The sequence below is a fragment of the Cynocephalus volans genome, chromosome 5, assembly GCF_027409185.1.
Source record: "Cynocephalus volans isolate mCynVol1 chromosome 5, mCynVol1.pri, whole genome shotgun sequence".
Taxonomy (NCBI): domain Eukaryota; kingdom Metazoa; phylum Chordata; class Mammalia; order Dermoptera; family Cynocephalidae; genus Cynocephalus; species Cynocephalus volans.
The window spans coordinates 147,589,025-147,615,481 of record NC_084464.1 but is presented as its reverse complement, the minus strand read 5'-3'; the positions used below and the strand labels follow the sequence as shown (position 1 = coordinate 147,615,481).

The 26,457-nt window shown below is 41.8% G+C and overlaps 1 protein-coding gene and 1 long non-coding RNA gene across 3 annotated transcripts in view; one reads left to right on the top strand and one right to left on the bottom strand.

Moving 5' to 3' along the window:
- Positions 1–26,078, bottom strand: part of SASH1 (SAM and SH3 domain containing 1) — a 174,740-nt gene extending 148,662 nt beyond the window's left edge. For both annotated transcript variants that reach the window (XM_063098328.1, XM_063098329.1), the window contains exon 1: positions 25,875–26,078. In XM_063098328.1, coding sequence (XP_062954398.1) covers positions 25,875–26,024 — 150 coding nt within the window. In that variant the 5' untranslated portion in view covers positions 26,025–26,078. The remainder of the gene's footprint in view (positions 1–25,874) is intronic.
- LOC134378396 (uncharacterized) lies at positions 15,516–19,563 on the top strand. The gene is made up of 2 exons (XR_010023636.1): positions 15,516–16,250; positions 18,942–19,563. It is a non-coding gene; the product is annotated as an uncharacterized LOC134378396 (long non-coding RNA).
- Positions 26,079–26,457: the final 379 nt, after the last annotated feature.

The following is a 26,457-nucleotide window of genomic DNA, read 5'->3' as shown; positions in this document are numbered from 1 at the left end:
ACACATATGTATTATCTATACCTATATCTATGCATTTATCCATATAATTATGTAAAATATTACATATGATGGGATGGCATACTCTCTTTTCAGTTTCTTTGGGGAAAACAGTTCTTTCTTAACTATATCATATTCCCTCAAGATGATCTCAATTTTCATCATAAAATACTTCTACTTTTGCCAAGACTTAATGTAAAAGTGCTCTCAAAAACATCCAAAACACATGGATCTGTTCTCATTCGTAGATGAGAACATCTTGGAAGTTACAGTGGAGATTATTTGCTTTGTACCATATCCTACACAGAGTTTCAATGTAAACTTGACAGTGGTCTTATGCCTAAGAGAACAAAATAAAAAATCTAAGATGAATTCACATTATTACACCAAGATAATTATTGTGAGAATGAAAATACCCATTTTCTCAATTTGCTAAGGAGCTGAGAATTGACTTACATCACCACTGCCTTTTTCATTGACATCTAATAATGTTCAAATACTAGTGTACAGTTTTATGAAAGGGCAATTCATTGCACTGAAAAGTTAATATTTTTATCAACTTGTCAGTTCAATCTTGGTTATGAGATTTTCTAGTCCACTTCTGTTTGCACATTCCCCTCTCTTTCCCATTCATGTTCTTATATTTACAACGAAACAATCACAAAAGGACATGAACTAATTAAAAACATGTGTACCGCCTACTCCAACTTTTTATGCTTCTCAATTGCCCTATAAAAAAGAACAATTTCACTTTCTTCTCTATGCAAACAGTACAAATATTTTTATTTTAATTGTTTGTCACATTGTGGGAGAAAAGTCTGTAAAGAAAATTAAATATACCATCAAAACATTTTTTAGTGATTTTAGAAAATGCTGGGGCTGGCCAGTTAGCTCAGGTGGTTAGAGCACGGCCTTTCAACACCAAGGTCAAGGGCTAGAATCTCCTTACTGGCCAGCCACCAAAAAAAAAAAAAAAAAAGAAAAAAAGTGCTGATTTTGTCAGGATGGGCTGTGTTTTTCCATATACAAAGCACAGCAGCCCAACAGCCACACAGTAGCCCCCTTGTCCACCGTTTCACTTTCCTCAGTTTCAGTTACCTGTGGTCAACCACAGTCTGGAAATATTAAATGGAAAATTTCAGAAATAAACACTTCTTACGCTTTATATTGTGCACTGTTCCAAGTAGCATGATAAAATCTCTTGCACTCCTGCTCCTGGGCATGAATCATCCCTTTATCCAGCATGTCCATGAGCTGTAGGTGCCACCTGCCCATTAGTCACTTACTAGCAGCTTGGTTAGCTTGGTTATCAGATGGACCGTCACTGCATGCAAGTGCTTACAAGTGCTTGTACGCAAGTGACCCTTATTTTACTTAGTAATGGCCCCAAGCACAAAAGTAGTGATGCTGACATATTGTTATAAATGTTTTAGTTTATTATTGTTGTTGTTAATCTCTTACTGTGCCTAATTTATAAACTATACTTTAACATAGGAATATAAGTATAGGGAAAAAAGCTACACATATAGGGTTAGGTACTATTTATGGTTTCAGGCATCCACTGGGAGTCTTGGAATGTATGCCCCACGGAAAAGGGGGAACTGTTGTATTTTATACCGAGAACTCAAATACTGGGTTCCCTCCCTGCACCCTCAAGCACCCTCTGAACAGCAGTGGGAGAGATATTGTAGGTCATGTCCCTCTGCTCAAAAACCTCACTCAGGCTTCCGTTTCATTCAGAGTAATGGCCCCACAGTGACCTAAAGGCTCATCACACCTGTGTGCCCCCTTTCCTTTTTCCTGTCTCATCTTCTGCCTCTCCCTGGCTCACTGCCCCCAGCCACACTGGCTACCTCGTTGCTCCTCCAACACCCCAAACCCACTCGGCCTTGGCCGGGCCTTTGAACTTGCTCCTGCCTCTGCCTGTAGTGCTCTTCCCACACCTACCTGTCCTCACCTGCTGCAGATGTTATTCAAATACCCTCTTCTCAAGGGACATCCTATTTAAAATTGCAGCCTCCCTCCCCTGTACACACAATCTCTAACCCCATTTCTCTGCCTTATATTTCTTCTTACCACTTTTCACTGTCTAAAGTACATTGCATGTTACTTGTTTATTTATACTGTCCCCTTCCCCCAAGTAAAGCATCGAGTCAGGGAAAGCAGAGATTTTTCTAAGTTGTGTTCAGTGCTTCGGACAGTGCCTAGCAGGCTGTCAATACAAATATACTGAATGAATGAATAAGCGAAAGAACAAATGGAACAAATAAAAGGAACAATCAACAAGCACTGTACCAGGCACTATCCTCAAGCCCTTGGCAAGAATATAAACAATTTATATGTTGCTTTATGTTTTAAATTTTTTCCCTCTAAATCACATGTCTACTCTTCAGTCATCAGACTTAAAAGTAACCGGCAAATTTTCACTTCTAAAACACCCGTGACTTCATTATAATTTAAAAAGCCAATATTAACTATGCTGGTGCCTTGTATATGTGTATCATCCTGTTCTCTCTGTACAGTTTCAAAAGAAACAAATGGAATATAGTTCAAGGTGTTAATTACATAAGCTTATTAAAAACAAACTCTTAAGAGATGTCAGTTCTAACACTTAACACTTTTATGTTTATGCAATTTATTAGTTTTATACATGTGAGAAAGTCCCACGTAGTAAACATAACACTGCAAAGCAGCCACCAGCAAAGGAAAATTATTTCACTCTATGGACAGGCCCTATGAAGAACTGGCTCTAATCTGAAAGTGAAAGAACATGGACATGGAAGCAGGTTTTTACATGCTAGTATTTCTGGATCCATGCAGGGTGGTGGCATGCTTTCTTATATAACTGCAAAGTAAACATCTCATGTAATCAGAAAAGAAGTAGTTGCACTATTCCATTTTGTAAAAATGAGTGAGAACTATTTCAAGGCATCCTGCATATCCAAGGTCATAAACCATATAGATTTATAACACCAGATAATTTTTTGTATTACATTTACAGAGAAAGTTCTGTGAACAACTGCTAGTGGTGAAAATGATTTTGTTAATGAATATCCCAGAATAAGACCTTCTGAACTCCAAGGGCAAACCTGGGCCACAAATGCAGAAAATAAAGATTTTCAAAAGGCCATTAGAGTTAACTACCCTCCAAGGAACAGCAGATACTTCCCCACCCTCTTGGGCCATAGAAAGCAGGTGTGTTGGGAAGTCTGGAGAGTAGAAGATTCCCTGCTCCACTGTTGCCTTTCCTGACTTTGGAGCACCATGAACCCAGAGGGCATCCTGGCTCTGGGCCTAGACTGAGATCAGGTCTGTACCCATCTCCCTACAGACAGGAGTGGCTGTGGGGACTTGATATGACTCTTGGGCTAAAATGCGGAAGAGCCAACTTGGTTTTCCACAGAAATAATTTAGAAAATGCCTAAAAAGAGATTAGTCAATTATTTCACACTCACTTCGTTTTCTCCTAAACACTAGCCCAGTGACATGGGCCCCTTCTTTCTCCAATTCCCTTTGTGTCAACAAAATCCCTAAAAGGTAGAACATGGAGGAAGAAGGAGGACAAGATATTCCTGAAAAATATAGTTACATGAGGCTGGCATTCTGACAGCAACATTCAAGGAGACAACCAAGAGAAAGATACTAAGCTTGAGGCACTTGGCCAATTGTTTTATCATCATAAAATTTAAGTTCCCATATAATAACATGCTTTAGTCCTCATTTGAAAACACCTTACTAGGTCAGAATGTATTTTTTTTTTTTTTTTTTTTTTTGTCTTTTTCGTGACCGGCACTCAGCCAGTGAGTGCACCGGCCAGTCCTATATAGGATCCGAACCCGCGGTGGGAGCGTTGCCGCGCTCCCAGCGCCGCACTCTACCGAGTGCGCCACGGGCTTGGCCCCAGAATGTATTTTTGAAAAGACCCTAGGGCCGAGCCCGCGGCACACTCGGGAGAGTGCGGCGCTGGGAGCACGGCGATGCTCCCGCCGCGGGTTCGGATCCTATATAGGAATGGCCGGTGCACTCACTGGCTGAGTGCCGGTCACGAAAAAGACAAAAAAAAAAAAGAAAAAGAAAAAAAAAAAAAAAAAGAAAAGACCCTAATAACTCCAAAGCAGAGGAAAAATTGAATAGGAGCAAACCAAGATGGCGCTGTTGGAAGACTTTAGAGCCTGAGATTGAGACATTTCAACCTAATGTGTTCAAACAGCAATAACTCAAGGACTAGAGTGCTAGGAATAATTTCAATACTTTGCACAAACGACTTGTGTCAATTTCCTCCTAATCCCAAATCCTGCCAACCTCCGATGAGTTAATTACCTACTTGTTTCTTAGAATTGCATTGGATTTTGTCCCTATTCCACATTTTTTTTTCAAATAAAAGATGTACAGCTAGACTTAAAAGACCACAGAATACTTCATCTAGAAGGTGACATTTCAGAGACCACTTGATCTATCCTTCTACACTTCCTCACTCCCACCTTCCACTTACAAAGGAAAAAAAATGCTATTTGTTATGAACACATTATCTATTTGAGGGAAGGTTTTCTTTGTTTGTTTGGGTTTTTTTGGCCTGGGCTTTTTTGTCAAGGAAAGAACCAGGACGATGAAGTGTTTAAGAACCCAGGCTGTGACCTCAAACCTTAAGTAATTTACTAAATTTCTTTGTGCCTTGGAGAGAGAGGTACCTGCCTTGCAAGGTAACAATGCCAAATAAATGAGATAATACACGTACAGAACAGTGTCTGGCACCCAGAATTCAGTAAGTAATTACTCATCATTAATAACGGCCACTGTTCCTTATAATTTTACGGACTATCATGACCAACTCTTAGACTGTCTATCTTCAAAAATTTTCCTACATTCATAATGAAATCACCTTAGTCCAGGTAGAAACAATTTCAGTGTGTGAAGCAGTTATGACTACAGATAAAAACAGTATGTAAGAGAGAAGCTCAAATGCTCTTATCACAAAGAAATGATAAAATTTTGGTGATGATGAATGTGCTAATCAGTGATAACACCAAGGTCAAGGATTCAGATCCTTATACTGACCAGCCACCAAAAAAAAAAAAAAAAAAGGAATATGTTAATTACCCTGATTTGACCATCACACATTGTATACATGTATTGAAATAGAACTCTGTACCCCATAAATATGAACAATCAATTCACATCAATTAACAAATAAATTATAAATAAATAAACGGGGAAAAAAACCCAAAACTCGGTGTATGGAAGTCCCAGAGACTTATGATAAACCCAGTTTCCAAAATGGCCTTTTCCCTTTCATAGCAGTGGGGGTAGCTGAAGGCAAGTGCCTCCTCTGCTCTGTATTCCCTGAATGTGTACATGGCCTCTCTACCTTGCACAAGTTGATTTCTAGTTGTTTCACATGAACACATGCAAGTATTCTCCCCAACTCGTATTAGCTCTGCCAGCCCCATGCATGTATCTTCTTGCTGGAGTGAGCAGGACCAAAGCCACGTTGGGACCTAAAACCACACAGGCTTTAGAAGAAAAAAAAAAAAAAATGGGGACACTTTTCTTTTTCTTAGCATGCGTTTCTCTCAGTTCTGTCTTTTCCCATGGTTACTTGTTATGTTGAACCTTGATTACAGGATAAGATGACATTATTTACATAAATGTAAAGTTGTTTTCCGGTCAGCCTGGAGCTACAAACTTGCCATAAGACACTGAGAACCAAAGACATCAAAAGCTAGGCTGATTCCACCCCAAAACAAATCAGAATCCTATAGGACCCTAAGATAATGTCAAGGATGAGAAAAGAAGCCAGAAGGAGCCTTAGAGAGAACTTGCACCTGGATCCTTACATGTCCCCCTTCCTCCTGCTTTTCATCTCCCACACTTCATTCCCTCAATCCCCTCTTTAAAATCCCCTTAGTAAATCTGAGCCTTTGAGATTTTAGTCTGGCCACGTCCTTCAGGTTTACTGGAGAGATGGGTTAGCCTACCTTCTCTCTTCAGGTCACCAGAACCCTGAATAAAAGCTGACTCCCACCTTCACCAACATTTGACTTTTGGGTCGTTTTTGTTTGTATGGGGGCAAGCAGCCGGACTTTGGTTCAGTAACATTCTTCCTTTGTAACTCTTTGCGGTGCCACTGCAACGTAGGCTTTTACTAAAAGCTTAACAATTGAAGGGGCCCTTCTCTTCCAGACCATGGGACAGCATGCAGCTTCATACATCATAAGGACGCCTTAAAAATTATCTGCTTTTGTTCCATTTGGTCAAGTTTGTAAAACAAGCTGAATGCCTTCTGTTGACTTCCTTACACTTGTGGATTCAGAAACTGGGAAGATTTCTCTGTCTATGTCAGACAGAAAATAGAATGAGGTGGTGGGGGAGGGTTGGAAGGATAAGAGTTAGGAGAAAATTCACATTTATTGGGCACCTATATACCTAACTATATAGAAGGTATGTTTGTATATTTCACTTGAAACATACAAGGCTTAATGCAAGTTTTACTGACAGTACAATACCAATGAGGGCATGTCCACAGTCATGTGACTAATACACAGCAGATCCGGGCTTCAAATCCATGCCTGTCTACACCAAAATCTGACTTTACCACCCCAGAAGTACAGGCTTACCTCACTTGGGTATATAACAAACTTAAGCTAGTCTTACTGCTTATTTAAGTTATAAGGCCATCTACCAAGGTTTTCCACAGAAGGTGCCCCACCCCCATTATATTTTTAAATAAAAATGTGAGTTCTCAGTACTCCTACGCTGCATACAGCGTACAGTTGAAGAATTTACTTCACATATGAGGAAACATATGGCTGGATGCTTGGCCAGGCCAAACAAATTGTCACATCCTCCAATCCGTCATTCCTTCCTGAGGCCAGGCTCACAGCTGACCCAACAGCCCTCAAGTGACCCCACCCACAGGCCCTGTGGGAAAAGCTGGAACTCTGAAATGCTGACAGAGGGGCGGCTGCCCACGGCTCTGGAGGCCTGCCAGGGTGCCCCCACACAGACTCTTTACCCCAGTACTGTGCACAAGAGCACGAGAAGGGAAAAAGGAGCCCAGTGCAAGAGGGCTTAAATCTGGTCCATCCCCACCGACTCCCCCAACCCAATGCGGGGCAGGAGCATTGGCCTTGAAATGTAGGGACTGGAAAGGGTGGGCCTTGAAACGTAGGCTTGACCTCAGCGACAGCTCCAGAGGGCAGGGGGCTATGGGTCATCACATCCTGGTTAACCCTGGCCCACCCTCCCCCTCCCCCACAAAGCTTCCTGAGGAAATCCTGACCACTACAGAGAAACGGGTGGCTCTGGCCCAAGGACGTAAACAGGAGCAGCGTGTTTTGTTCTATGTCCCTGCAGACGCAGAGTAGGGCCTCTGGTGAAACAATTTTTTGGCAGTCGCACAACCAAAAAGCCAGGCTGAGTGATGGCTCGAATGATGAGAACTTACGCGTCCACAATGCACATGGTCTGATTCAACTGAGGATTGCGGGAAGCAGTAAGGTGTTGTCACCTAAGCTTTCAGCTTAAGAAAGTTATTCAGGAAATAACGAAAAGACACATGGAACTCCTAAGGCATGTTTTCTAGCCAAAGGTCAAAATGCTTTACAGTCCAGAATGAGTCAGTCTCTGGTGTGTACCCACCTGGCTAAAGATTAAATTCCACACAGTGGAGGCCATGTTCCCTGGTGTCCCCCCAAAAGTGCCTGGCGCATGGCAGACGCTCAACAAATACTTGTTGAATGAAGTTTTTCTCTCTGAAGTAAGAAAATCCTTCCCAGTTTGCTACACGCCTGCACATAAAAATATGCATACACACCAAGACCACTGCCCTAAAAACTGGAAGAGGAGAATGAATTAGAGAGGACTCTCTCTTTCTCCACACCCACCTCCTTTGTTCACACAACCCCACCCATCCATCCCATCCCATAGGTTGGTGCTTGTCCTTGGAAATCTCCTTAGGGCCAAGGGATTCCCAAGGACACAGGAGGCCCAGCCCTGTCTCAGGATGATACATGTGCCTTTCTTGTCACTCAAAATGTCAAACGCAAGACTGATACATGTTCTCTCCTCTGGTGTTTTAATAAATTCAGGCTCCAAAGAGCCTGATGGAATTTGTGCTCATGATACGCCCGTGTAGAAAACGTTTTCCCAGACCCCTGCCCCACTTCCCTGCCTATCTTTCTGCCCACCCATCTCACCAGGTGCAGAACACAGAAGGAGGGATGTTGCCAGATGCTGATGTTGCCACACCGGACAGTAAGCCAGCACCTGGCCATCACAGCCATCGCCATAGGTCCAGGTTAGCAATGGCTCATAGCTCTTCTTGAGAAAGGGGAATTTCACACTGGAGTGCACTGGAAACCAGTATGGGCTGTGAAGCCAGAATTCCTGGGTTTTTATCCCAGTTGCAGCCCTGTGTCACCTCACTTAGCCTGATCTGCAAAATGGGGTGATGATGACATCATCTCAGAGGACCATGTGCAGATTAAAAGAAGAGAGCCCACGAATAGCATTTAGCAGCGTCTGCCACCCAGAAGGCACTCAATAAATCTTAGCTAGTATTAATTAACTACCCAAAATTAGAGAGGTAATTGTCTTTAAAAAGCCCTTGGATGCTTCTATCTGTATTTTAGTTTTAATAACAGCAACACAGAAATTTTAAAGATTTTTGAGTCATTTAATTAAGTCTGACACAATTATCCTCCCAGAGAGCTTTTGAAACACCAAGTTTTATTTAAGTATTATTTAGAATCATGCTTTTAAGTACCAAAAACTGTACACGTGTTACTGTTGACATCAACTAGAGATATCAGCGCAGCCCAGGAAAGACCTCCCTGTGGTGATGTAACGACCACCCAGACAGTGGGATCCGCTGCCCTCCTGCAGCAGTGGACTCTGCCATCCTCAAAGGACCTGATGTTAGGACCTGGTTTCCCCAAATAGCTGACAACAGTCCTGTTTGTCATGGGGTCAGAGAGCACTGGGGACTCTAGCAGAATGACGGCATCTTACGGAGTGACCATCCAGTTTTTAGTCACCACACTACCTGAGAAGAGCAAAGCAGTTAATGTGGAAATACATCTTTTCTCAGAGACGACGTGCAGCCATGCTGCATAACAAGGGGTCAAGTGAATAGCGATGGTCTTTCCTAGGTGACCAAATGCCCTCGCACATTTCAGGAAAGCAGAGCAGGCTGACTGAGGCAGCAAGATGTAAAAGCCTGTGAAGAGTGTGGCCACATGAAGTCCACTCATGCAGGATGCCATTCTCATCCCACCCCCGAGAACCAGACAGCTCTCAAATCCATCCTCTCCACTGCCCTCACTCCCTTCTTGTTGTCCTCGCACGGAAACCTGTGACACGCAACTGAGACGGGGCTGAGCCCAGCACCTCTGCTCTGTACCCGAGCCCTGCCGCCCCTTGCTGACCGATCAAACCCTGAGTGGCCAGCAGCTAGTGCCATCCAGGAGGTGAGCATCCTGGTGGTCTCAAGGGGTCTCTGTAGGAAGGACATGAGTGAGCAGTGTGATCAAAACTGCCCAGCTCCATGTATCCTCTTGGTCCTAATTAGATGTTCCAAGCAGACCTTCTTACAGGAAAGAGAATGTCATGGTAGTCCAGTCTGCTCAGCAATTTTAAATTCTCACTGAAAATCAGTTTAATGGTAGTGGGTTTATCTTGATTCCCCACCCCCACCCTCATGACTCCAGACAACCTGGATAATTAGACAAAACACCTCACTGCCCACCTCAATTCTCCTCTTTCCCTTCCCCCTCTGCCCTGCTAACGTCCTGCCCAAACCTACAGGCCCCACCTCCTAAGCATATTCCACATCTGTCCACTTCTCCTCAACTCCAGGACCAGAACATGGCCAAGCCACTATAATCTTTCCCTTGCACTGGCCTCCCAGCCAGATCATACTCCACCTGCCACAGCGCTGTCAGTGATCTTAAATTAATTGAAAAGCCTCCCATGGCTTGCAATCATGGCTAACTATGGCCTATATCACCTGGCCCCTGGTTGACTCTTTGAAGCAATCTCAAATCTCTCACACTCACTAAGCGATAATCATATTGACTTTGTTTCTACTCCTAAAATTTGCCAAGTTCATTCCCACCTGCCTCAGAAACGCCTCCCCTACAATATGCATTTATCTGGCCCATTTTCAGCTCCTTCCTTGGTCACTCTATTTAAATCTAGCCCCTCAGGAAACTAGACTATACTATTTAGCCAATTCTTAAGGAGTTTATAATTTAGCAATGCAGAGGCTACAGAAATATAAATTATATAACATATATGTATATCCTGCCATGTTTCACAATGAGTTTGAGGTAGCAATTCAAAGTGGTAAGTGATGACGACTTTTGAAAGAGGCAAAGTAAAGAAAGGGCCATCCTTCATCTGCCTTCCATGGTCTAAACCAAAAGAACTCTGCTAACATGGCTCACCTCCTGGAAGAAAGGAAGAGAGGAAGGGAGGGAAGAAAGAAAGGAAAGGAAAGGAAGGAAGGAGAAAGGAAGGGAGGAAGAAAGCAGTAAGGCAATATGGGTGTAAGATGTCCTAAACACCTAGAATTAGGATTAAAAGCTACCCACTAGTTCCAGAATCCATCAAAACCCATGGACGATACGGAAGTTACATGGAGAAGAGTACCCTGTCTAGAAGACCTATTCCCTTTTAATTCTACAAATGACAAAATTCAAATAATTGACAAACCTAAATACTTGCCAAATCGTATATTCAAGGTTCAGACATTCCAAGTGAGACACTAGAAACTCACCCCTACCTCACCAAGTCCAGACAAAACTAAATAAAAAATTAATGAAGTTCTTCCTGTTCCACTGTATGCTTCTTTCCAAGTTCAATACTTCCCTGTGCCTCTGTCTTACAACGAACCTCCTCAGCACAGAATCCTCCCAAACCCCCTTCCTCAAAAATGATCTCTATCTTCTTAGCCCCATCTCTCCTTTAATTAAAGCTCCCATTACATGAGCCATTTTGAAAGAGGGGAGCAAGATGTAAAAGGTGCTTAAAGAAGGTGGTGGCTGCATCACTGGAATTTCTACAGAGCAATCTGGTCATGAGGTCAGGGAGCATGAGGGTTACCCCCTCCTCAGATCCTCTACCAGGAAAACAAGATCTTCATAGGGAGCTCTGTGCCCCCCCCCAACATGTCTCAGTAAAAAATAAAAACATAGTAAAAGAGCTTAATCCAACAAAACACAAAATGGCAAACAGGCCTCCTAAACACTGTAAATGTCAAATGAATGACACAAATAGTAGGTGCTAAAGAATGTGCAGGTTGAGAAATATGGATTTTGCAATGTCCAGACCATATAATAAAAAAAAAAAAGAAAAACCAACCACATTCCCAGGTTGTAAATCATATGACAGTGCAGCATGATAGCCAAGAACGTGCGTGGTCATAACGGGACACAGTAAAATACTTGGAGAAAAGGATTTTGCCAATCATAAAATGTTCTTTGTTTTGTAATACCAATATGCTTGGCTCCGTGTTTTGTTGTTACTATTTTGCAGCATTTCCTGTCATAAGAACTCTTGGGGACAGTGCTCACTCTATCCTGTGTTCACCCACCTCCCCTGGCAGACTTACTCTCACCTTGACCTTGCGTCTATGGACACCTTCCTTTCGGTCCTGAGTCAGTTCCTGCCCCAACTACAGCAATTGCTGGTTTTATGTTCTCCTTGGATACTGAATCACAAACTCTAAATGTGCTCAGGACAGGCAACTTTTGCATTTGAACTTCCACACTGCACTAATTAGGTGTCTACACCCTTTCTTTTTTACCCATTGCTGAACTTGATTCCAAATTACTGATTCCTCTGTCATTCTCTTATGCATGTGTGCACCTATCCACTCACTCCACCGACTTTCTGCAGCTACTTGGTGACTATGTGTGTGTCCCCTCCAAAGGCGGGCAGTGTGGGCCATTTCTTAAAACTTCTGAGGTCCTTTTCCTTTGGGACCATGCATCACCTTCCTTCTAGATTTCAATTCTAAAACTTTCCTTTTCCACTGAAAATCAGAAGTTTTTTAATAGGATGTCTGCTGGGTTGTGTAACAGTATCCAAAGGGAAGCGATGGAGGTTTTGCTTGAGTCATTCAACCGGAGTTGGAAAAAGTAATCAGCCCTAATGTACTACAGGGAGAAGTCCTTTACTAACAGGATGGCCTACAGATGGACTAGGACACTTTACTCTTCTAACTATCCACTTTTATACTTTATGTAGAAATTTCTCTAAAAGAATTTACTCGGAACAAATTGTGGGGATTAAAATAAACTTATTTAGGGATCTGAACTTTTTAGAATTAATGTCCCATTAGATTTTAATTAAAATATCTAATATAGAACCCACAGAGAATGAAATATACTCTAAATTGTTTCCATTTTCTCCATATCCTTTCTTTCATTCCCAACACTCAGTAATACAGCAAGGAGTGATTTCAGACTCCCCAAAATCTTGTACTATAGGTAAGATGCCTTCATATTCCACACAGCATCAAAGACCAGGGGAGTGAAAAAGTATCATGAGAAGTCTCAAGCAGAAGTTAACATTTTCTTTCTTTTTTTTTTTTTAAAGATGACCGGTAAAGGGATCTCAACCTTTGACTTGGTGTTGTCAGCACCACGCTCTCCCCAGTGAGCTAACCAGCCATCTCTATATGGGGATCCAAACCCATGGCCTTGGTGTTATCAGCACCACATTCTCCCAAGTAAGCCACGGGCCGGCCCAGAAGTTAACATTTTCATCCAGAAACTTCTATCACTCCCTTCCCTAACACAGTTCTCACAGAGTGCCATGATTCTTCTGTTGCTGGATTTGATGCACTGGGGCAAGGAATTCAAAGGGTGAGCCCAAGGGGTGAAGCAGAGCAGGCCTGGGCTTAGGGACACCATCACCACCAACAATCCTTTAGGGCCACGCAGCCCTACCCCTCAAAACCCTTTGCCAGAGTCCCTGCCCCACATCGGGAATCTGCCTCACCTTAGAAGTCATTTCAAGAAATCTAGCACCTGGCTGGCCAGTTAGCTCAGTTGGTTAGAGCACAGCCTTGTAACACCAAGGTCAAGGGTTCAGATCCCCTTACCAGCCGGCCACCAAAAAACAGAAAAGAAATCTAATTCCAAGGAGACTTTGATCTGTGTTGAGGTAAGACTTTCTCTCCACATCCTTTCCCAACTCTGTCCTGGACAGAGGTTGACACAGGGCGGGTTGGGGGGGGGGGCTTTAATTCAATGGAACCACTTCAGAACAAAGATTTAAAGCATTGATGTCACCATTTTCTCATCACCTCCACCCCCCCACCCTCTCCTCACCTTCGTAAATACATATATGTATATTCATAGAATATATATATAATTGTAGTGATGTCAGCAGAAGCAGAGAAAGCCACAGGCACTGGGCTGAGGCCTTGTTCGGGTGGGAACACGGGACACACTGAGCTTCTTCCCATCCCCCAGTCTACTTCACTGCTCATCTCATATAACCTAATAAGAAATTCATCAAAGAAACATTTGTCAAAGAAAGTGACCATCCCTCCCTCTATCTTTGTCTCTCCTGTCAGTAAGTACCCGGGGGAGGCACCGGGCCCCTTCATCCACACGGTCCCACCCATACCCAGCAATCGTGTGTTGAACAGGTTTCTGCGCTGCCATGGCCAGGTTCTTACTGAGGCTCACTGCCTGTCTGTCTTCTCAATTCTCTTTCTCTACAGGTCAAGGAATTGGTTGGACTGTGCAATGTGCTGAAACTGGAAAAAGTTCTGCTTTCTTTATATTTTTCTCTTTCTCTGAACAGCTCAAATTTGCTCCTCTGTAATTATAACATACCCACCTATATTTTCCTAGGGCTCTAGTTTTGTAGGGTTGCCATAACAATGTACCAACTACTGGGTGGCTTAAAACTTTATTGTCTCACAGTGCTGTAGGCTAGAAGTCCGAGATCAAGTGAGCAGGACCATGCCCCCTCTGAAATCTGTAGGTGAAGGATCCTTCCTTTCCTCTTCCTGGCTTCTGGTGGTTTACCAGCAGTCCTAGGCACTCCTTCCTCCGATGCAGCACTCCAATCCTGGGGTTCTCTTCATGTGTCTTTACAACCTCTTCCCTCTGTGCATATCGGTGTCTGTGTTCAAATTTCCCCTTTTTATAAGGACATCAGTTGGAATGGATTCATGGCCCACTCTAGTGACCTCATCTTAACTTGGTTAAATCTGAAAAGAACCTACTTCTAACTAAAGTCACATTTTGAGATGCCAGGGGTTAGAACTTCAGCATATGTTTTTTTTGGGGGGGGGGGCGGAGGACATTTCAACCCATAACACCACCTCACAGGGTCATTAGGACAATTAACTGAGGTAATGTATGGAAAGAGCTTAGTAGTGTTTGGTACATAGTACATGCTCAATAAATATGTGGCTAACATTAATATTCTTCTTATTACTAGGTCAGCCATTCTTTCTTTCCCATAGCATCTTTGTTAAAAAGGCATTAAAAGTAAGTCTTTGTGGCAGTCAAGTTTCAAAGAGGAATATTCCAATGATCACACAAAAATACAACCTCCAGCCAAACTCCTTGGGAAAAAAGTAACTACGATGGCTGACTGGGTAGTAAGTTGTAGGATGTTCTTTGTTCTATCTGCTGAGCTCTGAAGTGTCGAAAAAACGTGGGATGCGGAGCTGTGTAGGAAATCCTCCGGAAAATCTGCTCACAACTGAAGTTCTAAGTTCTTTTGGTTGGTAGGAAAAAATTTGATTTTACTCTACACTCTCCCTACAGTACCATAAAGAAAAAAAAAAAAATATATATATATATATATATATATATATATATCAAAAAGAAAAAATATATATATATATTTTTTTTTAATAAAAAGTCTAAGGACAATACTGAAACATGGCATTAGCTGGCTGGTTGGCTCAGTTGGTTAGAGCACAGTGTATAGCACCAATGTCAAAGGGTTTGTATCCTTGCACAGGCCAGCCACCAAAACAAACAAACAAAATGTTAAAACAAACAAACAAAAAACATGGCATTAGAAAACCAGAAACCAAAGAACCAACTGACTATTTAAGAAGGAGTGATTTAAATTTAAAAGAAAAAAATAAAGGTGATCACCCCTAATTTTAAAAGACACTGAAGAGTCTGGCTATATCCCTATTTTACAGCGGTGACCATCAGTCACAACCAAGGCACTATTACAACATCAGCATGCTTTTCTCTGCACTAATAAAGATTGTTTTGATATGAACCCTCCTGGGACCACAGAAGGTAGTGTGTCACCACCCCCTCCCCCCATCCATTTTGCTAAGTCATTTTTCTACCAAAACAACATTTGGAGCCTCATAAATACTCCCTGCCAACTACATTGCGTAATTCAGTGCTTGTTTATCTAGACCTGACTAGCAAATTCAGGATTCAAACCAATCTGCTTTGGCTTGCTCACTTGGTCTTTGGCTGATCCTCTAGAATCATCCATAACCTAGTGCCATTGAGCAATTCCTGTCCTGGACTTTGTTCTTTATATGTAAAGACTTGAAATAGAACATACTCAAACTTGTCTTTAAGTAAGTCTGCAGGTATACAGGTTTATGTGTCTTAAAATCTTGATTTTTTTTTTTTTAAAGCTAAACCTCATATTATAAAACCAAACTCCTCTGCAGCTTGAAACACTTCTTGGCTGACAATAGAAGACTGTCTTTCCCAATGTCCTGGAAGCAGGCCTTCCTGTTTTCCACAATTGAACAAACTGGAAGTCATGAGACTGAAGCTGTGCTGACCCAAAGCTTGTCACAAGCTGGTGACAATGAGGACCAGGTGTTTGGGCTTTTCTCCACGTCCTTGGAATAGGTGAGCCTAAAATGTCTTGAGTGTTTCCCACACTGACTCACGCTATAGCACCTAAGACCCCAGTAACCAGGCAGCCTGGGTGGAAACTGGGAAAACCCAGACTGCAGGTCACTTTCTGCCTTTACTCCCAAACTCTGCTCAAGGACAGGAGAGCCAGTATGCATCTGGGTCTGGTCTACTTTGGAAGACATTCTGCAAAGATATATAACCTCAGGAGATAAAACAGATGAACTTGGAAGGCTAAAATCTGCAGAAGCCAAAATCAACCAGCAATAGTTGAGGTGAAATACAGGCAATGAAATGTGGGTGTGTTTAAAAAGGAAACCAGGAAGCCAAGATTACTTACACAGCTAAAAGATGGTGGATGCCAACAACAACGGAATACTGGTAGGTACAAGGGTAGAAAACCGGTCAATGTACGTAGGAGGCACACTTTGAAGTGCAAGGACTTCTACAAATGTAAACATTATCATTCTAATCTCTAGAGCAGCACTTCTTACAGTAGGCAATGTAAACTGCTAAAAATCTCTTATGTTTAAGGAGTGAGTGTATTAGTTCTGTTTCCCCTCCTGGTCTCTATGGAGGCTCTTCCACTATAGAAGGCATCCTGCTACCTTGATTTTTCTTTCTTTTTTAAAAATTATTTTGTTGGTGGGTGGCTGGCTGGTATGGGGAACCGAACCTGTGACCTTAGCTTTATAAGGCTGCTCTCTAACCAACTGAGCTAACCAGCTAGCCCCAGCCTGCCTCCTAAAGACACAAACACAGAATGTGCAGCCACTCGGTGAAGAGACAAGGTGGAAGAGTTCTTGACATTGACATTTTATGCTGTTGAAACAGTAGATAGTTCTTTGCTAATGCTAAGGTTACATCACATAGATTTTACAATATATTTCACGTATCATTTATGAATCATTTGATACCTATTTAATGCTCATCAGGAAGTCTCAGTTTTGTAACATTCCAATCAAGGCAAATTGCTACTATGCCTCAGTGTTACCAGGCTCTTCCATTAAATTACCACCTGGGTGCCACATGTTAGGTAACTTACACCAACATGTTGAAGAAGGCAGCAATGACCATACCCCTGTAGACCATGTCCTAATGCTATCCATTCTGAGAGAGTTTTCATGAAACTGTAATTTACAATAATACATGTTTTCAAAATGAAATGATTTAGCTTTCCAGAATAAATGTTCACAGTCTTTACAGACTTTCCAAAAGATTTCAAGTTCCTTTGGGCTTTTCTTTAGATTCATTATGAAGTCATCTAAGAGTAAAAATTAATGTAAGGAGCAAGTTAATTCATTACAGGCTTACAATTCTTCCTGAAGCCACAATGAGTCCCACTTTCTGCCATATTCACACTGAAATGTGTTGCTTTTAGCTCTGATGGGGCCACCACCAAGTGATGCCTTTAGAAATTCTTGATTGGAGACTAACGACTCCTAATTAAAACCCACATTTACATAAAGAATAAATGATTTGCAACCCTAACAGAAACAGCTACTAACTGGATGGAACCCTGAAAAAAAATCTACCAAAAAAAAAATCAGGAAAATGAAAACATATTTAATACATTCATATGAGTCCAGCACTCAACAAATGAAGTCACTATTAAAGTGGATGCTTTTAATATTTTACCTGTTTCTAATAAGTCAACTATTAAGAAGCTCTCTTATATTTTATTGTGCCACTTAGATACAAAGAGAACTAAAAATAGCAATATGGACTACACCATTTAAATGAAAATATATTTTCATTACAAATATCTTCTTGCTTTCAGAAAATTCTGGCTATTGAAAAGCATTTGTATATTTTCTCTTTTGAATACAGAAAACATTTTTGTTTCTTTTTTGAGGAGGGGAGGAGTGGCTGGCTGGTAAGGGGATCTGAACCCTTGACCTTGGTGTTATCAGCACCATGTTCTCCCAAGTGAGCCACTGGCCAGCCCCTCAGAGGATATTTCAAATGCACAGTTCTTAACATGTTACCTGAAGGTTAATACCTTGAAGCAATTTATGTATTTGTTTTTAAACTGTGTATAAAATGGGGGCATTTGACCTCAGTGAAATCAACAGTTAAGATTAATCCTAAATTGAACGTGTAGAATCAGAACATCATGCCTCCTTTTAAACACGTAAGTGGATGAAAGTGAGGAAAAATTAATTCGTATTTTAACTAAAGAGGTTCAACTATTTTTAATAGTTAATAATAACTAACATTTTTGAACTGCTCACCATATGCCATGCACAGTTCTAGCAATTCAAGTTAATCCTCCTGAGAACCCCATGATGTGCGTGGCTATCATCCTCATTTTACAAATGAGATACAGATGGTTAAGTAACTCATCCAGGTCACATGTCCACTAAGGACTGAGGCCAGGAATTGAACTCAACAATCTGAACCAGTTCCTTTTCTCTTAGCTACTCTAATACTACCTTTCAATTTTCTGAGATGATTAATTGACTTTTTTTGTTTCTAAATGTTTTAATCTACAGTTTAGTTTTTACTCTCCTTTCAATATATTTATTTTTATTTTATTTTATTTTTTATTTTTATTTTTGGTGGCTAGCCAGTACGGAGATCAGAACCCTTGACCTTGGTGTTATAACCCGGCGCTCTAACCAACTAAGCGAACCAACCGGCCAGCCAGCCATCAAAATTTTTTTTTAAACCATGGGCATTTCCAAACAAGGAGATCTGCAAAATTGTTAATGGTTAATTTTATAAGTGAGGTCTTAAAGTCCTCTGATAGTAGATGTAATCCTATAGCAAAGATATATGTTCTAGAACTAGAATATTCCTTTCAACAGAAGAAACATATTTTTAAAGCAACAAAAAAGCATAGAAACTTTTTAGCTCTAAATGAAAAAGATTTGTTGGCTGACAGACAGCAAGGCTTAGGCAAAATTATTAAAGCCAACAAAGTCAAGGGTGCCTAGGAAATTTTAAAAGTAGCTAAGGTCTCAGGACACATAGCAAGATTTTTTTATTCTGCCTCTCAATGGCATCTTTAATTAAAATCATGTCATTCTGATAATGGATTTATTTTCTTTCATATTATCTGCATGCTAGGAGAAAGAATGAAGCCACTACCAGGCACAGAGTCGTCGGCAGAAACATCAGACCTTTATCGCTCACTACATGCTGCAAAACTGAACTAACAAATGGTGAATGAAACACCCAAAGCAACCACGAATGGAATCTGCATCACAGACATCCAAGGAGAACTGCAATGTATCTCTACAGACACATGGAACATGCATTAAAAAAGAGCATACATTATAAATACAAAAGTATTCACGTTTTCACCAATTATCTTGGAAAGGTGAAAGACATAGGAGATCCCTTTAGTAAAGAAAAAGAATGCTGATAACAGGAAATACTATCCCATTATCAAGCGTCTGTTTTCTCAGTCTCAGAGATACCATAATACCTGGGTACCCAGTCTCCAGGATGAAGATGTCTGTATTACATGACTTGACATGACAGAAAAGATACAAGACAGGTTACCTCTATACAATGTCTTTGCTCATAAAGAATTAATGCTGCCCAGTGAAACACTTTGCGTAACAAAAGAAGGGACCCTAGACATCTGGCTAGGAGCAAAGCTAATGAGGAACAGACCTACCACTTTGGGGTCTTGTTACCACAAGTAAATTAATAAATAAAGAGCATATCATCTGAAAAATTACAATTTCATGTGATCACAAGAATACATTTTACGTCAAAATTAGTCTGAAAGTTCGGTTAGTTCTTATAGTCTTAGTCTGTACTCACTGGTATTAAATGAATCTTAGCCTCTATCCATTCAAATTCACTCTTCTGAGATCGATCTCCTTTCTACTGTATGACAGGAATGTGTGTAAACCGTGGGTATGCATCTATTACAGTGGGATTAAGATGTTAATCTTAAGCAGAAAGCAGTCGGAGCACCACAGCACTCTTAAAAAGGGTACATTAGATAAACTGACAGGTTTTCCTCTCATGTCCTTTGTAAAACTGAGCTACGGATTTGCTAATGAATCAATTTGCACAACTGAATATTTCCCGCTATTTCATTGTAATGTACAATTAGCTTTTAAAAGATGAAATTAAAAATCATTTAGCCATGGTATGGCATATATATATTGTTATAAATAATAATTCCCCTTTTTAAGGAATCACATCATTCACTCTAGTAGAGACAGGTATACAGATATGTATGTATGTATATATATATATATAGAGAGAGAGAGAGAGAGTAGATATTTTCTTCTTAAAAAGAAAAAAAAAATCACAAGACATACAACATCTCTATAAATTCTTCCATTAACCCAGCCCACGCTTGAGTTTAAAAGAAATATCAAAAGAAAATTACCATGGAGCAATCCTTGATTACTTTAGATATTGAGTAAAATGTTGGGCCTGACAGTAACCAGATGATAGACAGTGAGGTGATTCATAAACATGTAGTGCAGGCTCTCATCATCTCTGCCTGGATCACTAGTGGCCTTCCTGCAATCTCATAGCCCACCGAAGTTACCTTTCTAAAACATAGAAGTGATACCGAAGTTACTTTTCTAAAACATAGAAGTGACATGTCCCACGTCAGTTTGAAATTCTGCAGTGGCTTCTCACTGGAGCCCACAGAATGATGCCCAGCCACGTTAGCACTAGACCTGGCACCCACCTCTAGGGCTCTTTGTGCCCTCCCACCTTTGTCCCTCTTCGCCCTGACAGAAAGGCCCTTCCTCCCACCTTTCCTCCTTAACCCTAACTTGAGAAGACCTCTCTGGAAACTCTTACTCACCTACCATGGTCTAAATCCAGAGTTGTGTCTGGGCACTGCCCTGCCCCCATCATGTGGGGCTGCGGACTATGGGAAGGAAGGAGAGGCTGAGGCTGTTTTTCCTGCAATACTATGCCTTTTTAGAAGTCAAGGGCATGGATAACTAATATTTAGCTCAATAGCTTAAACAAAACAAAACAAAAATGATAGCCAATAAATGTCTGGATAGATGTGAGAAAGAATGAACTATAAAATTGCAACTGCAAGTTAATCTCAGGGAAATGCACGATCCAACTCTCAACTTCTCCATTTAATATCTGCATGATTTATGACACAGGCATTCACATCTGAACTGTAAATTGGGGACAATAAGACTCACTGGTCACACACTTACTGAGAGATGAAAGACCCAGCACAGCACTGGGATTCCTCTCCATAGAGCTGTGATCTACCATCAGAAGCTGGAGTCATTGATGAAAAACAAGGACATCAGTAACAAGCCAGGTAAAGAGGAAGGGTTGTATGGCTGAGCAAAAGGAGAAAGAGAAAGTAGAGAAAGGCAAATGAGGGCAGAGAGGCCGGAGAAGGGCAACACGAATCTAAAGAAGGTCACTTCAACACAAGTGTCTCCTTTGGCAGGAAAAGATTCTGTGACCCCAGCCGGAATTATAAAAGTTATTAACTTTGTCTCTGGCAAAAAACTGGACATCTGAGTCTGCCCCTACTCTGTTACCTTGAGTGAGGCATTACACTCTGCAGCCCTTCGATCCCTCCTCTCTTAATAAGGGAGTCAAGGGCTCATTTCCAAGGATGCTTCAGCCCTTCCCTCTACAACACCCTGCAACTTCTCCACTTATAAAAGCTTTCAACTGACTAAAAGGAACATAAAATGAAGATGAAGTCAGAATATTTGAAACTGGGGCTGACTCTCAAATTCCAAGACGTAAAAAATTTAAAGTCATGAGCTGATAGGCTAAACTCAAGACACCTCTCAATAGGTAAATGAACTGCTTTCAAAGGAGTTAGCATTTTAAAAGTCCCTTCAAAGATCTCACTGGCATCTTCCGCTCCCCACACTTGGCCTAAAATAACAAAGGAAAGGAGGCAGGGGGTTAGTTTGTTTGTTTTGGTTTTGGTTTTTGCTTGCTGTTTTTTAGGACTGGGGTAAACAATAAGGCATTATAAATATAACAAGTCTCGTGCACTGAAGCCCACTGTGTAGCTTTCCGAAGCTTGCATAGGAGTCAGAGAAGGGGAAGGTTCGAAGTATCTCTACACAATGGACATTTTCTAAGCATTGCTGGGGAGTGAGCGTAATCTGTAAGAACAGAGCTGGGAACGGAGGAAATTTCAGGTTTGGGGGAGGTGCATCTTGCAGGATCCTGCGAACAATGAGCGATTACTAACCCCCTTTCCAGTTAACAATTAGCTTTAAAGGCCTGGCTCAGCTCTAGAGGTTCTCAAAGTTTGAGGCAGAAGCTAAAGAACCATCACAATTTACCAAATGGATAATCAGTCCTGAAAAAATGATCTGTCATATCTAACCATATCTAATAACTTCAGCAATTCCTACTCTTAAAAACAACCACCCTCCCCCCCCCACACACACACACTAAAAGGAATGTTGTGTCTGCAACCGTGGAGTAATGATAAAAGACTAAAAATCGCACAGGATTCTAACTCATTTTGCAGTTCTCAGCAGAAGTCTAAGCATGTCATAGGGAAAGGTGACATACTTTGAAAACACAGGCCGACCACACGTTGTAGACTTAGTGAATAGATGGCACATTTCACAAGAATGCCACGGTTTAATTGCTCAGGGCTTACAAACATTTCACAATTTACCATTACCATTCCGAGTGGAAGTGCCAGGATTTTAATTTGCATGATGAAACTGCCCAAATGGTAGTTAGCCTGAGCAGAATTTATTAAAGTCTTCATAAATACACCCCATTATAGCAGGTACATGAGTCTTTACAGAATGGTGTTTTGCAAAACCAAAGTAATCTGGGGAAAGGTAACTCTTGCCCATGGAAATAGTGGCATGGTTCATGCCAAATTCTGAAGCAACCTTTCTGCTAAGGCCATTCATTGGACATAGAATCTGTGTGATGCTGTACCCCTCAAGGATTTAAACTAATGAAAAGTAAATAAATAAAAGTGGGGGGGAAAAGACAGTGTTTTGATGTGATTCCTGCATTCAAATAGTATTCTACGAAGTTTTTTCTTTTTCATTCAACATAGCCATATTCTCAGCATCCTTGAAAGAAAAAAAAAAAGTAAGATACTGATCCTGCCCTCCAGGCACTCACAATCCAGTATTTCTGTAAACTCATTTTCTCTTAATTCTATATCTATTTATATATTCACTTATTAGCATTTATTTATTCTAGCACCGCTCAAACATTTTCATGCTGCAAATTATACTATTATTTCTTCTCTAAATGAGCACTTTGTTAACAATTATCTGAAAGCAACTATTTGGTGCTTAACTGTGCATGGACTGAATTAATTTAAATGCAGAACATGTCCTAATGAACTCAAACAACCATCCGGTATTTACAGAGATCCACAACTCTGGGGCAACACCCTTCAATGGGTTATAACCAACAAAATCCCCAGGGGACATGTGCTCAGAGCCTCTCACTGCTCAGAAAAGGGAAACTGCTCATTTACCTAAAAATGTTTTTACCTACCAGGTTGTGAGGTGTGATTTTTACACTTAGAAGAATCTAAAAAAGTAAAGTAGCAACTGTGCCTGAAATCTGTTAAGTATGATGTTCAGATGCATAAATCTCCCACTACCTCTTCAAGTTCAGTGGGAAAAAAAGAATCTTTGTCTCATTTTACCTAAAATACTAGATATAATTACATTTCTACTAAGTTGATCGGTGATAGTCAACTCTGGAGTATCAAGGCAGCAGGATCCTGACTGGTGGGGGCTAGTGAACTGGGGTTGAATCTGACACTGTCACTAATAAGATATGTGCCCTTGGTCAAGTCATCTCACCTGTCTAGGCTGATAGAGGATTACAAAATCCTGTATTTTAAAGATAAAATGAAGGAAATGGTGTCTTACAGCAGTTTCGTGTCTTGATATGTTCCCCTCAAAATGCAGTTTTTAGAAGCATTTGGATGATGACTTTCTAGTACTAAAAGAAGGTCCTCCCTTCTAACCTGGTGTCTCCCTACAAGCAAGTGCGAAGGAGAGGTAAGCCATATCTTTTTCCTCTAAACTTTACTAAGGAACAATCCCAATGCATAAGTGTATCTCCAAGATAAAATAAAACTGTATAAAGAATGGGAAAACATGGGTGGACAGAACCTGTTTGCGACAAGCTTTCTGTTTTTCCAGACTCACACTGAACTATTAGCTCTGTAAGAAGTATGTACATATTTTCTTTTCTCCCCCATCTGCCCTTTGACTAACAGGTTTGAGCTTCTCCAGCCCCACCCCATCTTTTAATTCAGCCAAAGAACACTGCTACAGCTGACCCAACAGTGCTGGAATCTGCCAGGGAAGGGAAAGCAAATCTTCAAAAAGTGCCACCAGCCAACCCTCCTCCCCCAAAACTACCCTCAGTCCCTCTTTCATTGATGCCAGCCCCCCAGCCCACGTGCTAGTAAGGGACGCAATGTGATGTTATCAAACCAACTTTTTCAGTGCCTGAAAATTTACAGAGAAGGATGTAAGCAAGAAATAACAAAACAAGCTTCCTGAGTGATGAACTTAAAAATCGATCTATCACCACAACTTTAAAATATTCATTGGGTTTTCTGGAATTTCAGTGAAGGGACATATTCATCCATAAAGTTCAGAAAATGCAAAAACAGAAGGTTTTAAACTCAAAACATAAATTGTATGCATATTGTATACATATGCAAAACATATACTGCAAGTAGATGTATATTATATGCATGTGTGTGTATATACATTTTAAAATACTGACAAGTGAGAAGAACAGAAATCTTTAACCAACCTTCCCCAGTTCTCTGTATAGTAATAATCATAAATACCAAGGGGCACCTGAAAATGGGATAACTTTAACTAGAATGTCTGGAAAAAATGAGGCACAAGACTCTATTTGCAGGGGGAAAAAAAAAGAAGAGTGCTACATTTGTTGAGCATATACTATATATATGCCAGGCGGTACGCTGAGCACTTGGTATCCACCAACTCAGCTAATCTCAGAAACCCCAAGAACTCAGTCTTCAGTCTTCTTTTTCTCATTTTTCAGGTGATGAAACTGAGGATGGGAGGGGTTGAATAACTTGACCAAGTCATGCGGACAGCTCAGCTAACAACTTCAAAGCTCCAGATCTTAATCACTGTGCTAAAAACTGTACACTGTTTATCATTCCCAAAGAAGAGTTTCTTTCTAAAACTACATCTCTTCTATTTGAAAAATGAAAGATCTCAAAGTAAATCTAGAGCCCTTCCAGATAATCTACACATCTGGCAATTCCAAATCTTTAAAGTTGTCTTTTTAGGTGTGCATTAAGGTGTCTGACTGTAATAACCCCTTCCCATCTGTTTCCAGTCTACCTGCCCAACCACAGCTCCACCAAAGCAAATCTACTAGTTCCCCAAGGTATTAAACCCTGAGCAGGTTAAAGCTTCTTCATCCTTCTTGTATAAGAACTACTTTCCAGAAATTATGCCAAATCCATGGGCGATTTTAGTCACTGCACATTTCAAAATACATGACAGCACAGATTTAGCAAAATAAGTCCTATTGTTTTTAGCCCTAGACATATAAAACAAATATCCTGTAATTCTACAAATGGAAAAACTGCAAACTAAGTAAACATTTTGGCGGTTCTGAGTAAGGAAATGGTCATTTTCCTCTCCTGGTCACACAACAAATGGTGAAGAGATGAACATCAGTAACATCAGCCTCTTCCCAAATCCAACTGTGAACGTCCATCATCCAGATCTTCTTTATTGACATCTACTCCTGGAAGGCTCTTTTTCCACACCAACTCAGCAGGTGTCCCAGATTAAACTGTGGCGTATCATACCCGATTGTGCGAAAAGTATCTTTGATGTGATCTGTGGTTGGTTATTTTTTAATTAGGGTTTGAAATCCAATACCGTGTGTATTTAACCCCCTAAGAACTAGAGCAAGAGGAAGACTCTGAGGAGCGGGGTTGCCCAGTGGGTGGGCGCTTCGGGATGGGGGGCGGGGGTGCTGCGAACCCAGCTTCCCGCGCCTCCCCCTCTCCAGGTAACTCACCAGGATGCCCATCACATCGGTCCAGAGTCGGGAGAACGCCTCGGACGTGCCGGCCCCCGGCTCGGGCTCGGGCTCGGGCTCGGGCTCGGGCTCCGGCTCCGACGCGTGCTCAGGCCCGGGCCCCGGGCCAGCGGCTCCCGCGTCTTCCATGGCCGCGTCCCGCGCGCGGGCCGTGCGTCCCGGTCTCCGCGGTGCCCGCGGCGCCCTCGCCCCGCACCAGCGCGCGGCCGGCCCCCGGTGCCGGGTCCCCGCCCGCGGCGTCACCGAGCCGCGCCCCCGCGCAGCATGCCCCGGTGGCCCCGGCCACCCGGCCACCCGGCGGGGGCCCTTTGCAGGCGCCCGCACCTCGGCTTTAAGTCGACACGGGCGGCGCGACTGACAACTCCAGAAAGTTTCCCACCCCGACTGGGCACAGCAACCGGGCAGCAGGAGGCAAAGTCCGCACCACTGAGTTTTACGGCGGGGAATGCGCTGGGCCCAGAGGCAATTAAACCCACGGCAAAGGCGTTTCTTCCTGTGACGGGGACCAAGGAACTAGGACTCGCGACCGGTGCCTTCCAGCAAGTCTGGGCAGGGTCCTGCA